A 13,842-nucleotide genomic window follows, 5' to 3' on the forward strand; every position below is an offset into this window, starting at 1 on the left:
TATATTCTCTGCACATATAGGCAAGTATACTAAAGGCCTTCTTCATCACCCGATCCACATGCGCTCCTACCTTCAGGGAACAATGCACCATTATTCCTAGATCTTTCTGCTCCACTGCATTCTTCAATGCCCTCCCATTTACCACATGTCTTGCTTTGATTATTCTTTCAAAAATGAAGCACCTCATGCTTATCAGCATTAAACTTCATCTGACATCTAAGACCCTCTGTTTAAAACCCTCTGCAATCTTTGAAAACCCTCTTCATCATCCACAATTCCCCCTATTTTACTATCCTCTGCATATTTACTGCCCTATCCTTCAGATCATTAATATATATGACAAACAGCAATGGTCCCAATACTGAACCCTGAGGTACATCGCTTGTCACCGGCCTCCATCCTGACAAACAATTATCTACTACTACTCTCTGGCACCTTCCTTCCAGCCACTGTTGAATCCATTTGACTACCTCCAAATTAATACCCAAGGATTTAGCCTTCCTAACTAACCTCCCATGCGGAACCTTATCAAAGACCTTTCTGAAGTCCATATAGAACCACATGTGCAACACGCCAATCCTCCAGCACTATACCCGTCTCTAATGACATTTGAAAAATCACTGCCAGAGCCTCCACTATTTCCTCACTAACTTCTCTCAAGGTCCTGGGGAAAATCCTGTCAGGGCCTGGAGACTTATTCTCCTTTATATGTTTTAAAAGCTCCAGTACTACCTCTTTCTTAAACACTATAGTCTCCATATATACCCCCTTTGCTTCCTTTACCCTGCAGAGTTCAATATCCTTCTCCTCAGTAAATACTGAAGAAAATAAATTGTTCAAGACCTCCCCCATCTCTTTTGGCTCCACACACATTTGTCCTTTCTGATTCTCTATTGGACCAATTTTATCTCTCACTTTCCTTTTGCTATTTACATATTTGTAGAAACCAAACCCTTTGGATTTATTTTCACCCGCTTGCTATAGCCAACTCATACCTCCTTTTAGCTTTTCTAATTTCTTTTCTTTTTACATTCAATATAGTACCCAAACATCTCCTTTTTTCCCTGTTTTTTATATTTATTGTAGTACTCCCTCTTGATCCCCAATTTCCATTAGCCTCTTTCCCTGGCCTCTCACTTTCCCAAACCCTCTTTCTCCTTTCCTCCATTTCCCCAACCCTTCTGTCCTCTGTCCTCTCCCTCTACCCTCCCACCTGTAGCCACCTAATACCTCTTACTTTTTAGCCTCTGCCCCTCCCCCTGACCTTCCATTCTCTCCTTTTATCAGGTGTCGAAGTGTTTTTCCACATTGCCAATGAAAGGCTCAGGCCAAAACATTGTCTTCTACTTCCTCTGGATTCTGAGTAACTGTTGAGCTTCTCCAGCCCTTTTGCCTTTTGCAGGTCTCTTAAATATTTAACATTCTAATTATTTAATAAGAGGTACTACTCTTTAGAATTACTTGCATTTTTGCCTAACAATACAAAGAGCATAGCAAGAATGAAGATAAAAATTATATCTTCAGGTCAAACTAAATGAAACAGTAGTTTAATTTGATGTTAACATAGATGTTGTCAAAATGTAAATACAGCAAACTTTGTTTCAGCCACATATCACAAATTTCAAAGAAATATCTCAGACCACAAAGCGAATGAGCATAAATGCATATTTTCTTAGCAAGTATTTACTATGATGCATTTGCCTTTTAATTTGAAAATTTAATTTCATCAGTGATTGCTAAGACCATTGGCATGCATAACCAGATATTATCCTGTTCACATTCCAAAACCTGGTCTTGAAGCTGCTTTCCTTTGTTTTAAAATGGAGGTGCTTTCCTCTTTTAGCCAGGAGTGGGTGTCCCAATTTATCTAATCAATCACTGCATTTGCTGGTATTTCTCTGGTATAGAAACGGACACACTTTCAGCATTATATACCATTTTATAAGGTACCCAACAATAATTAGTAATTAGTATGCAGCAAGGGAATGGAAAGAAATTTTTACCAAATCTGCAGAAAGGAGTCTGAGAAACATACTCAGCAATGTGTAAAAGATATAATAATATGTGAAAATAATAAAAAAGAAAGTGATCTAAAATACAAAACAATTTTGATATTAAAGAAAAAAATTAATAATTTAGGAGACAATGCTATTACCGTGATACCGAGATGTTATTTAACTTCAATCGTAAGCATTCCATACAACATTTATGGATGATGACGGTCTCTCCAAACTGTGATGCTACCGAAACAGTCTAAGCGGAGTGCCGTGCTCAATTTTTAAAGGATGAAGATTGGACATTAGCGCAGTAGAGACGGAAAGCTGAGAAGAAACGCAAAGTAAGGTGAAGGTGTGGAAGAAGCGGCGCGGCCTGGTCTGGTCTGCTGTTGTTGGGCTTCTGCTGTGAGGACGAGGCTTCCAGATGTCGGGGTGGTGCCGGTGGGCAAGGTGGAGACACTGGCAGGTCTGCAGAGCTGCTGTCGGGGTGTCCAGAGAGGGCAGAGTTTGCCTGGCTGGTTATTCTGTGGAGATGGTGTCCGGGAGCCTGGAGTGTTGTGTACCTGGCCTGGAGGATCAAGAGGCTATGCCATCTTGGAGCTTGGGGCCCTGCGGTGGATGGTGGGGTCAGAAAAGAGGCCATGGGGGTCTTTCTACCATAGCTGCTGAAGCTAACGAGCCTGTATGGACTTGTGGACTGTGTAGCGTTTCTTCTTTTCAAGTCAGATTTTTTAAAATCTGTGTCTGAAATATGATAATCTCCACTGTGTTTATTGTTTAGTTTTACATCTTTTACTGTATTATTAGCACTTTTTTTTGGCTCATTGTGTCCTATTGTGAAGGTGTGTGTTAGTCTTGTGTAGATTTTATCTTTTGTTTTGTCTGGAGTAGAAATGGTGTCTTGTGTTGTCTGATGTGCAATCAATCGTGGTTAAGTGGATAGCATTGTGATTTTTTTTAACTGTGTACTGGTTTTAAATGACAGTAAAGGCTACTACTAATAATCATGAGCTGCAAGTTTTATATCATCGTGAACATTCTGACTTGCCTATAAGTACCCTGTATTTGTGTTTTTGTTTTACTTCTCTAGGGCTTTGGAGCTTCAGCCATTTTCTATAAAACCTCTTTTACGACGAGCTTTGGCCTATGAATCCCTAGAGCGCTATCGACAAGCTTATGTGGATTATAAAATAGTTCTTCAGGTGGATAATAGAATTCAGCTTGCAAATGACAGTGTCAACAGGTAGGAACAATTACATTGAATAAATACAAATATTTTATGGATTTTTTTTGTAAATGTGCACAAAGCAATATAAACACCTTTCATTCCTGAAATTCCTACACACAAAGAACATCACCTCGTATTCTGCTTGGGTATGAACATTGAATTTTCTAACTTCTGTTAATCCATACTCCTTTCCTACTCCCACCAATCCATCCAGATTCTCTATTCCTTTGATCATTCCTCATCTCTCCCTTACCTGGGTCCATCTGCCCATCATTCCCCTTCTCATCTAGTTCCATTTATCACCTGCCTTTTCTACCTCTGCCTGGCCATCTTTTCACAACTTACTTTGGAAGAAATGCTGAGCGAGTTAGGGATTTTCTCTTTGGAATGATGGAGGATGAGAGACAATTTAAGAGAGGTGGATAAAATTATGAGAGGCAGAGATAGAGTGGACAGCCTGTACCTTTTTCCCCAGAGTGGCAATGTTCAATACCAGAGAGGAAATCCATTTAAGTTGAATGGAGGAAAGAGGAAAGTTTACGGGAGATGTCAGAAGTAGGTTTTTTTTAAACACAGAAAGGCGTGGGTGCCTGGAACACGTTGCCAGGGATGTCATACAATAGAGACATTTAAGAGGCTGTTGGAAAGGCATGTGGATGTAAGAACAATGGAGGGTTATGGACTGTGAGGGAGGGAAGCATTTAATCGATATGGAGTAGGTTTATACAGGTTTCCCCAACATCAGGGGCCAAAGGCCTTTGCTATTCTATGAATACAACAACTAGAGATCTCAACCTTTATGAGACTTCCACAAAAGGTGTTGAGAGATCACAAAGCAGTTTTTGATGGGATGAATGGCCTCATCCTGTATTGTTTCTCCTTTAACAGCATTGTGTGAATATTTTCACATGGAAGACCACAGAAAGCGAATAAATAACAAAAACATATCCAAACTGTGGTGTGATTTTAATTATGTAACAATTTATTATATCAGCTTTGCTGATTCAGAACCCTATAACTGAATGATGGAAAAGTTATCAGGGATAGGTCAAGGCTATTAACTTTACCAAGGTTTTGACAAAGCAAAAGGATGACCTAAAAATAGGACTCCTGTTTCTATCAGGAGTTTCAATGAACAGATTTGAAACCTCTTGTACGAACTACAAGAGTTGAAGGTGCACAAATGAGGGGATTTGGGGTATGGGGAAAATGACCAAAGGAGTCTTTTATAAACTTGAGGAGAATGCAGAGAAATTAAATTTTTTTTGTACTTTCAAATATTGAGAACGTTTAGATCTCATTGTAAAATTATGACTTGGAGAAAACAGAGTGCCAGTTGTAGTAAAAGAGTCCTTAAGTGGAGCAGTGTCATCCTTAGGAGCTTGCTGAGGAAAAACCCATCACTTAAGTAGCAAATATAGCAACATCAACTTGTAGCTTCCCTTTGCCCTTCACAAATATGTCTTGTAGTTTGCACATAGTTCAGAAATATAATATGACACGGAAGTATTCTGCACATTCTTGAAATCCTCTGTAACAAAGTTAGTAATAAACACATCTGGCAAGTGTTAAGGTTTTGTTTCTTAATTATATGCTTTTGTGATGCTGTAATGTACAAAAGTTTAAAGCCAGTCTGTTTCTATTTAAAGATTTTAGCTCAGTAGGGGAGCATGTGAGTTAACTGGTTGATTGGTATGCAAGAGTTGAGATCATTTTCTCGGGACAGCTGTCCCTGGATAAATTGGTTGCCATTTCTATCTGTTTGTGGGCATTATGGGTCAACTACTTGTGGAAATTTCACATGAGGCTGAAGATCTAGTTTGGAGGGGTTGGAATCCTGGCAAATAGCATCATCAACCACATTAATTTCATAGCTTCCTGAGAGGTAATATCATCATCTATGTTCCTCTCAAGCATGCCTCTGGTACAGGGAGCTGTCAGCATGACTGTGGATCCTATTACAAGAAATAGGCTATGCAATCTAACCACTTCATACTGCTGTTTACGTTTCACTCAGGCTGCTTCTATTCTTCATCATCAGCATAAATTTCTATCCCACTCTTCCTTGCCTTTCCTTTAGATGCATCTAAGGGGAAAGTAGATGCACATATTTTCCCCTTAGCCTTCTCAAATGATGTCCATAGAGTTTGCATATTTGCTGTGACTGCCTATTTCTGCTGGGTACTCTGGTTTCCTCCCATAACCCAAAGATTTGCTAATTGTCTACTATAAATTATTCCCTAGGCATCAAAGGGAGGAGTTCATGGGCATGTAAAAGAATAAGTTTTTGGTGTAGTCTAGAGGAAAGTGAGAAGAGGGAGAGTGAAATTGATAGGGTTGTGCCGCTGGAAGCTGGAATGAGTTCTATAGTCTGAATCCCTTCCTTTTGTGTTGTAATAGGAAAGCATTTGATTTTTTTGAACGGTCATCAATATGCACTTTTGAAAATTAAATGTGGCTCTTCTAAGTGCATACCCCATATTTTCCATTTAAGCTATTGGGAATGCAGTGTCATCAAATGGAATGCAATGGCCTTTCACCATAACTTGATCCAAATTATGTAGGCAGGTGGAGTTTTAAGGTCTGCTTCAACAATGGCTTTTAAGATCTGACTTTACTGAGAACAATCTTCGGAACACTTCCTCCCTCATCATCATCTGGGGGCATAAACATTTCACTTGTGAATCCGCAGGGGTCACCTACTGCACCTATGTGGTCTCCTCTATGTCGGAGAGACTGGGCACAGACTAGGAGAGCGCTTTGTTGAGCACCCTGCTCTGTCCGCCACAATTGCCAGACTGAAATCACTCACACTTCATCTTCCATCGAGGCCCCCTCCAACTGGATGGGATTAACATTATCCTCCAGTTTCTGTTAACCCCCCCCCCCCTTTCCCTGTCGCTTTTCCCCAGCTCTCTCTCCTCCCCTCCCCCTTTTTTCCTCCTGTTTCCTTTCACAGAGCCAAAATCAGTTCTTCACCTTTCCTATTATCACATCCAATTAACACCCCTGTCAGTCTTTATTCAAATGCCTATCTGTTTTTTGCTTCTACCTTGAAGAAGGACTCAGGCCAGAAATGTCGATAATGTTTCTTTATCTCCAATAGACGCTACGAGACTGACTGAGTTCCTCCAGCATTTCTGTGTGTTTTCACTCCATCTACCTTCACCCAGATGGCTTCTTCAAATTGTGTTAAAGAATAACTACCAAGATACTTACCACCACACCTGAACCCTCCCCTTCACCCTTTTCCAATTTTGCCAATCTGGTGTTCCCAGGGCCCTTTAATCATTCTCCCCACATACATCTATGACCATTGCCCTCTAACTAATCCTCCTTCCCTCTTTATGCCTTCTACTATTCCCCACCTCTTGCATGGTGGAATATTGTCTGAGACACTTGCATAAATCTGACCTGATGCCTTGCACAGCCCTGCTTTAATACACCTTTTCAGGCATTTTACTATTTGCAGGATCTTGCTCTTAACTTGTTTCACAATGTATGCTAAGAATTTTGTAGTCATGGTTGTGTTTTCTAAAAATTCTACCTTTAAAAATGAACAATTTCCAGTGAATGTGTGATTGCCTTTATAGGATAACTAAGGCATTAATAGAAGAAGATGGTTCAAAATGGAGAGAAAAGCTGTCACCAATCCCAGTGGTCCCTGTTTCTGCACAAGTCCATAGAGGAGAAGATGATTCTATAACTGCTGGAATTGGAAATAAGTCCCAGATTACCAATGAAAACCAAAATAAGCTTCCAAACTATAGTAACTGCACCACGCATCAAGACCTAGGTATGAAGGTATTTGACATAAGAATATTTGATTTTTGAAATCATGATCTTATCCCAAACTGAAGCTTGGCTGCAGAGTTACAGACAGCACACTTAAAACGAAAGATACTGTAGTTGTGAAGGGCAACGCTCAGGTGAATTCTCTTGGCAACAGCCTCTGTCATTGACCAGAAGTCAAATTGATAACCGGGACACTTTGGATGAGTAACAGCACATTCAGTTCTGAATCCCATTACCGGCCTGGGCATTTAGGTTAGGCCAATGCTGTAGTACATTACTCCAGGAGTAATATATGGTGATAAATGCCATCTTTGTTTGAAATTGAACTGTTTGTTCAGGTGAGGATAAAAATTCTTAAAGCAATTGTGTTCAGGCAGAAGTACCAAGGGAATGACTTATCTCAACTTTCTAAGATTGTAGGAGAAAATGTATCCTTTTTTTAATTTGATTTTCCAAACTCAAACAGTTATCTGCATTATTGTTGTCAATGTTAACAGCATCAGCATTGACTACAATTTACAATTATCTATTTTATACAACTTTCTGCAGAGTTCAAATTCAAGCTCTTCATTTCCCTCCCTCCCTCCCCAACCCCCACAATTACACACAACATTCAAGATACCCACAACAAAGATATAAGACATATATCAGGGTTTTATGGGGGTGTCACGACTCAGTGGCCAGTGCTCAGGCTGTTTTCTTCTCTTGACTTTTCCTGGTTGGGATGGGATGGAATAAGTTGTAAGTAATTTTCTCCAGGGGAACATAGCTTTGCATTTCTACTGTTCAGCGAGTAATGCTCAGGCAGGAGTTGCATTTCCAGGTAACCGCTATGCACTTCCTGGCCACTGCCAATGCGATCAATGCAAATTGGATTTGAAATTTGGACAGGTTCAGTGCAAGTCTTATGTCCATTATATTTTCCAACAAGAACAACTCAGGGTCCTGTGGGAATTCTTTATCTATGATTTTTTTTCTAGGACTTGGCCTAGTTCCAACCAGAAGACTCTCACCTTGGTACACGTCCAGGTTGTGTGCAAAAAGATTCCTGTCGCATTACCACATCTAAAGCACTGGTCTGACAATTCTAGTTTAGATCTGTTCAATTTTTGTGGCGTCAGGTACAGCTGGTGTAGAAAATTGTATTGTACCAGCCTGTAGGCGCATTAATGATTGCAGTCATGCTGATCCGACACAAGTCAGACCAGCACCACTCATCATTTGTTATTCCTAGGTCTGACTCCCATTTCTGCCTTAATTTATGATCCTTCTACTTGGAGCAAGAGATGCATTGCCGAGATGAATTTCTGTGTGTTCCCCCTTCAAATCATGGCCTCTATGTACATTGGTAGGGCCATAGTTGGACCTAATTTGTCTGCAGGAAAGATCTTACCAGAAGGTAGCAGTGGAACATCTTATTTTATAAATCATACTTATGCCTGAGTTGTTCAAACAACATTAGTTACCCCTGCTCGTAACAGTCTTCTATGCACTTGATGCCAGGTGTCTAGGATCTTGTTACCTACCATCAATGGTATTAATCTATTTGGAGTCAGGGGTATTTTTGGGGACAGCCTCCCCCCCACCACCCCCTTTGATTCCTAGATAAAGGATTCTAAAATCCAGAAAGGTCCAAAAACCGGCATTTTTTCGTTTTGCTGGTACAACGGAGAGAAAGTGAGAGAGACAGCAGTGTGACTCATGTCGGCGAGGGGGGAGAGAGACGGCAGTGCGACTCAGATGGGCGAGGGGGGAGAGAGACGGCATTGCGACTCGGGCGGGGGGGGAGAGAGATGGCAGCGCGACTTGGGTGGGTGGGGTGGAGAGAGACGGCGGTGCGACTCGGGTGGGGGAGGGGGAGAGAGACGGCAGTGCGACTCGGGCGGGCAGGAGGTTGGAGAGACGGCAGCGCGACCTGGGTGGGCAAGGGGGAGAGAGAGAGACGCCAGCACGACTGGAAGGGGGTGGATACAGCAGTACAATTCAGGTGGACTTAAATCTGGAGCAGTTGGCTTTTGTTCTGAAATACGGAAAAATTTGGAACACACTGACCCCCAAGGGTTCTGGATAATGGATTGTGTACCTGTATATGGCTGCCTGTTTTCCCAGATAACAATTTAGGGTTCCATTTATAAATAAAGTCCTCTGCTACCTGTGCAGATCAATTTGTGCCCAGGATGATACACCTCCCCTTATAGTCTGTCTTTAACAATGAAATGGGTCTATAAGAAGACGGCATTAGTGGATCTTTGTCTTTTAAGGATCATCATAATGATTGCTGTCGAAAAAGATTCTGGGAGAGTATGGGTCTCCATTGCCTGGTCTACCACCTCCATATAGAGAGGCATCAGTAAATCCTTAAATTCCTTATAAAACTCAGATGGAAAATCATCCTCCCTGGAGACTTTTTTGTCTGCAATGAATTCAATGCTTTCCCTATCTCTTCTTCTGTAAAGGGAAGATCTAGGCCTTCCTGTTCTTATGGATCTAAATTTGATAACTCTAATTTAGGCAGGACTTTACTGGCTTTATTGGACCTCCCTGTCAATTCTGATTTATATAAACCCTCTTTTGGTTTATGGGTGATCCAGCCATTCCCTGTTTGAACCACATTGATCGTCCTTGAGGCATGTTCTATCCTCAACTGCCAAGAAAGGACTTTGTGGGCTCTCTCTCCCAATTCATAGTATTTTTGTTTTGACTGCATTTTGGCTTTTTCCATACTACACGTTTGGACTGTATGGTATTTCAGTTTTTTATTTGTTAGAGCCCTGTGTTAGTCCTCTGAACCCGAATTTTGGAAATCTTTTCCTAGACGAGTAATTTCCTGTTCTAATTTGTCCACCTTCCTCATTTTTTTTACTGTTTTGGTATATCCAATTATTTGACCTCTCAAATATGTTTTGAGGGTGTCCCGCAGGAGGAATTTATATGGGACAGAGGTACAGTTGGCCTCACAGAAAATATCTATTTGCACTCTTGTGAAACTACAAAACTCTGGCTTCTTTAATAGCAATGTATTAAAACACCATATGTAAGCTGCATCTTGATTATCTGGCATTTCTTTTGTTAATGTCAGGGGTGAATGATCTGAGAGGTCTAGCTATGTACTCAGCCTCCATGATCCTACCCTCTACGTGGGCTGAAGCCAGGAAAAAATCTATTCTAGAGTAAGAGTCATGTTATTTTAATTAGAAGGAATAGTCCCTCTCCCTCCAATGCTTCTGCCTCCACACATCTATCAAGTTTAGCTCCCTCATACTGTCAATCGTAGCTCTCGCCACCTTTGTTTTGGTTATTTTGGTTATCTAAGACAGGATCCAGACAAAAATTAAAATATCCCCCAACCAGAATATTTCTCTTTCCCTATGCTAATCTTAGGAAAATGTCCCGTATGAACTTTTTGTCATCAAAGTTGGGGGCATACATATTTACTGAGGTCCAGGATTCTGAATATATCTGGCTGTGCACCATTACAAATCTTCCTGTTCAGTCTGTTATCACATTCTGCACACTCACTGGAGAACTCTTCCCTATCAGAATTGCCACCCCCTTTGCATTTGAGCTGAACGAGGAGGCTATTACCTGGTCCACCCATCCCCTTTTTCATTTTTGTTGTTCCTGCTAAGACTTTTTTTCTCTTCACCGGTCTGTGCAAACCATTAATGTTAAAACTAACATACTGATTTTCCCCAAGTTTTCCTTCCCCTAAGTCTCCAGAAACCAGCTTTGAAAGAAGGCTATGGGGCTTCTTCCCTCCATTTCTTCCTTTAATCTCACTATTTTAAGTGTGTTCTGCCAGCTCTAATTTTGAAGAATATCAATTCTTTGCCATAAGCGTCCCCTTTCCACGCCCCTGCCCCATGCTGTAGCTTCATTTTTCAATTGCCCTATCCTGTCCTCTATCTCCTGTACTTTCATTCAATTCTGTTACCCACCCTTGCAAATGATTTTTGTCCAACTTGACATTTAACTGGCTCCTTTACCTGCCCAAGTCCAATGAGACTCTCTTTTCCATTTTCTCCATTGCCTCCATTGAGGGTTCCAAGTCCCCTCTACTTCCCGACACTGCCATCTTGGCTACCTCATGCAGTCTTACACCATTTTCGACAGCACCAGCCACCACATCACTCCCGTTGCTCCCAACTTCCCTAAGCAAGCGTGTTACGTTATCTTTCTCGGGGGTGCTTCTTCCCACGTTCCCCTCTGTCCTGCTGCCCATTGGAGATCGTTGTTCGGGGTGGGGTGGGGGGGTACTACTGCCCTCGTCACTAGACGAGCTTGCTCAGGTGCTCATTTGCACTTCCCTCACGGGACTGAAGTCTCCTGCGCATCTCCTTGCTGTCTCTTTACTCGTTGCCAGGCTCCGAGCCTGCACTCTTGCCTCCTGCTGTTCTACTCGAGACAGGTGACTTTGTGTCAGCCTCTCCGCTGGAGCGACGCCTCCTGGCGACTGGTCCCTGACTGTGCCACTAGTTTTCTTACAGTCACTGACTTCTCTCACTGTCACTCTGCTGTTCAACACAGTTCTGGATGTTGTTTTCTGTTGATTGGAGTTCTTTTTTCCCATCTTCTTTTGGTAGGGACTTTATTCTTTCGTTTTATTCTTTTAATATCTAAATTCAATTTTTAGGCATTTCTTTCTTTCATCCTGGTCCAAGAGCTCTTGGGTACATGTTCTACTCCTCCCTTCACATCACATGACCCTGAGAAAACCCATCCTTCTTGTTGTGACCCAGTTATCCTACTTTTAACCAACAGCAAATTGATGGAAGATGTCATCAGTAGTGCTATCAGTGGCACCATTCACTAAAAGCCTGCTTATTAATGTCCATTTTGGGTTTCACCAGAACTTCTGAGTCCTAGACATCATTATTGTCTTTAGTGGAAAAGTGGATAGAGGAACTTAAATTCCAGAAGTGAGGTGAGAGTGCCTTCCCTTGACATTTTGATTCCATTTAACAGAATGCAAATCAAGGAGTGCTGATAAAACCAAGTCAATGACCATTAAGGAGAAAAAAATTCAATAGCCGTTGTCATACTTCGCACCAGGGAAGATAATTGCAGTTGTTGATTCAATCATCCCAGCTGTTGGAGTTTGCGGAAACAGTCCTTCAAAAGGGTTTTGTAGCCTCAACTTTTTCAGTTATGATTTTCCTTCCTTCTGTCTGAAATAGAACATTGGCTTACAATTGCAAAATGATTAATTCCCCATAAGGATCTCAGGTCTTGCCCCAGTGGAGCAGACTTTCTTGTTTAATTAGCAAGTCCGGGACAATGTATGACCATGGGCTGCTAAGTGGGCAGTAACATTTGCACCATAAAAATGCCAGGCAGTGACCATCTCCAACAAGAGAATTTCCAGTTACCTATAGCTGATGATCAATGACATCACCGCTATCATACTTTAGAACAAAGCTGATTTAATTGAAGCGATCAGATAAAAAAAATCTGTAACTACATGAGCAGCCCGGATGTCCCACACTGGTGGTGCCATGATTGTTGCTGACGACTTCATTCACACCAACTTGAAAACAATCTTACCATGATTTCAACAGCACGACAACCACCACCAGAAAAGAAAACACCCTGGATTGGGTGTACAAGGCTGCAGCTCTCTCCCACCTTGGTTACTCAGATCACATATCCATCCTGCTAACCTGGGCATACAGACCGTTGGCAAAGCAAACTAGGTTAGTTCACAAGGAGATCAGGATGTGGGTGGGGGTTGGGTGCCACAGCAGCAAAACTGCTTTGAGACCACAGACTGGAGCTGTTTCATGGAGGTGGCGGCCTACAGTGGTCATGTAAACGTGGAATATATGAGCTCAGTGACTGGCTACATTATCAAGTGTATTGGAGATGTCACAGAGATCAAATGCTTCAGAACCAGGGCTAACCAGAAACCCTGGTTGAATGCAGAGGTTCAGACCCTTCTTAGAGCTCATGATGCTGCCTTCAGAATAGGAGACAGGATAGTACTAAGATCAGCCAGGGCTGAACTCTCCCATGCTATCCTGAAGGCAAAGCAAGGGTACACACAGAAGATCCATAGCCAGCTGTGCAGCACCAGTGACACAAGGTGCTTGGGGGGAGAAATCAAGACTATAACGAATCACAAGTCAATCTTGTAAGTTAAGGACAATGGCACCTCCCTTCTGGACAGACTGAACACCTTCTATGCACAGTTTGAGGAGAAGAACAGGATGGTGACTGTGACCCCTTGATGAATGCGCCCCCTGTATAGCCAGGGCTGAGGTAAGGAGAACTCTATCCAAGGTGAACCCACTCAACACTGTAGGACCAGACAACATACTGGTTGGGTACTGAAGGACTGTGCTTTCCAATTGATGGAGGTATTCACACACATCTTCAACACCTCAATGCAGCAGATTATCGGTCCCAATCATCCCGGTACCCAAGAGGGTGACAATAGCAGCTTCAATGGCTACTGCCCTGTGACTGACCTCCACCATTATGAAATGTTTCGAGCATCTGGTGATGGAATGCATCAAAGCGCACCTCCCAGAGACACTGGATCCATTTCAATTCTTCTATAGAATAAGCTATAATAGAATTAAGTCCTCTCACTCTGTCCTGACTCACCTGGAGAATGATGCCTCATACACCAGGTAGCTAGCTGTTCATTGACTTCAGCTAGGTGTTTAATACAAACATTCCCCAGAGGCTGGTGGAGGTTTCCTTACTGGGATGCAACAACCCTCTCTGTAACTGGATTCTGGACTTCCGAACAGAAAGACTACAGTCTGTTTGGGTCAGTAGCAGCGTGTTGAGCACCGTTATCCTGAGCACTGGTGCACC

The 13,842-nt window shown here is 42.1% G+C and overlaps 1 protein-coding gene across 3 annotated transcripts in view; it reads left to right on the plus strand.

Annotated features, from left to right (window-relative positions):
• LOC138755112 (sperm-associated antigen 1-like) overlaps positions 1 to 13,842 on the plus strand; it is a 115,078-nt gene that overhangs the window by 66,068 nt on the left and 35,168 nt on the right. For all 3 annotated transcript variants that reach the window (XM_069920425.1, XM_069920424.1, XM_069920426.1), the window contains 2 exons: positions 3,088 to 3,240; positions 6,819 to 7,021. In XM_069920425.1, coding sequence (XP_069776526.1) covers positions 3,088 to 3,240; positions 6,819 to 7,021 — 356 coding nt within the window. The remainder of the gene's footprint in view (positions 1 to 3,087; positions 3,241 to 6,818; positions 7,022 to 13,842) is intronic.

This window comes from Narcine bancroftii, chromosome 2, assembly GCF_036971445.1.
Source record: "Narcine bancroftii isolate sNarBan1 chromosome 2, sNarBan1.hap1, whole genome shotgun sequence".
NCBI classification, from domain to species: Eukaryota; Metazoa; Chordata; class Chondrichthyes; order Torpediniformes; family Narcinidae; genus Narcine; species Narcine bancroftii.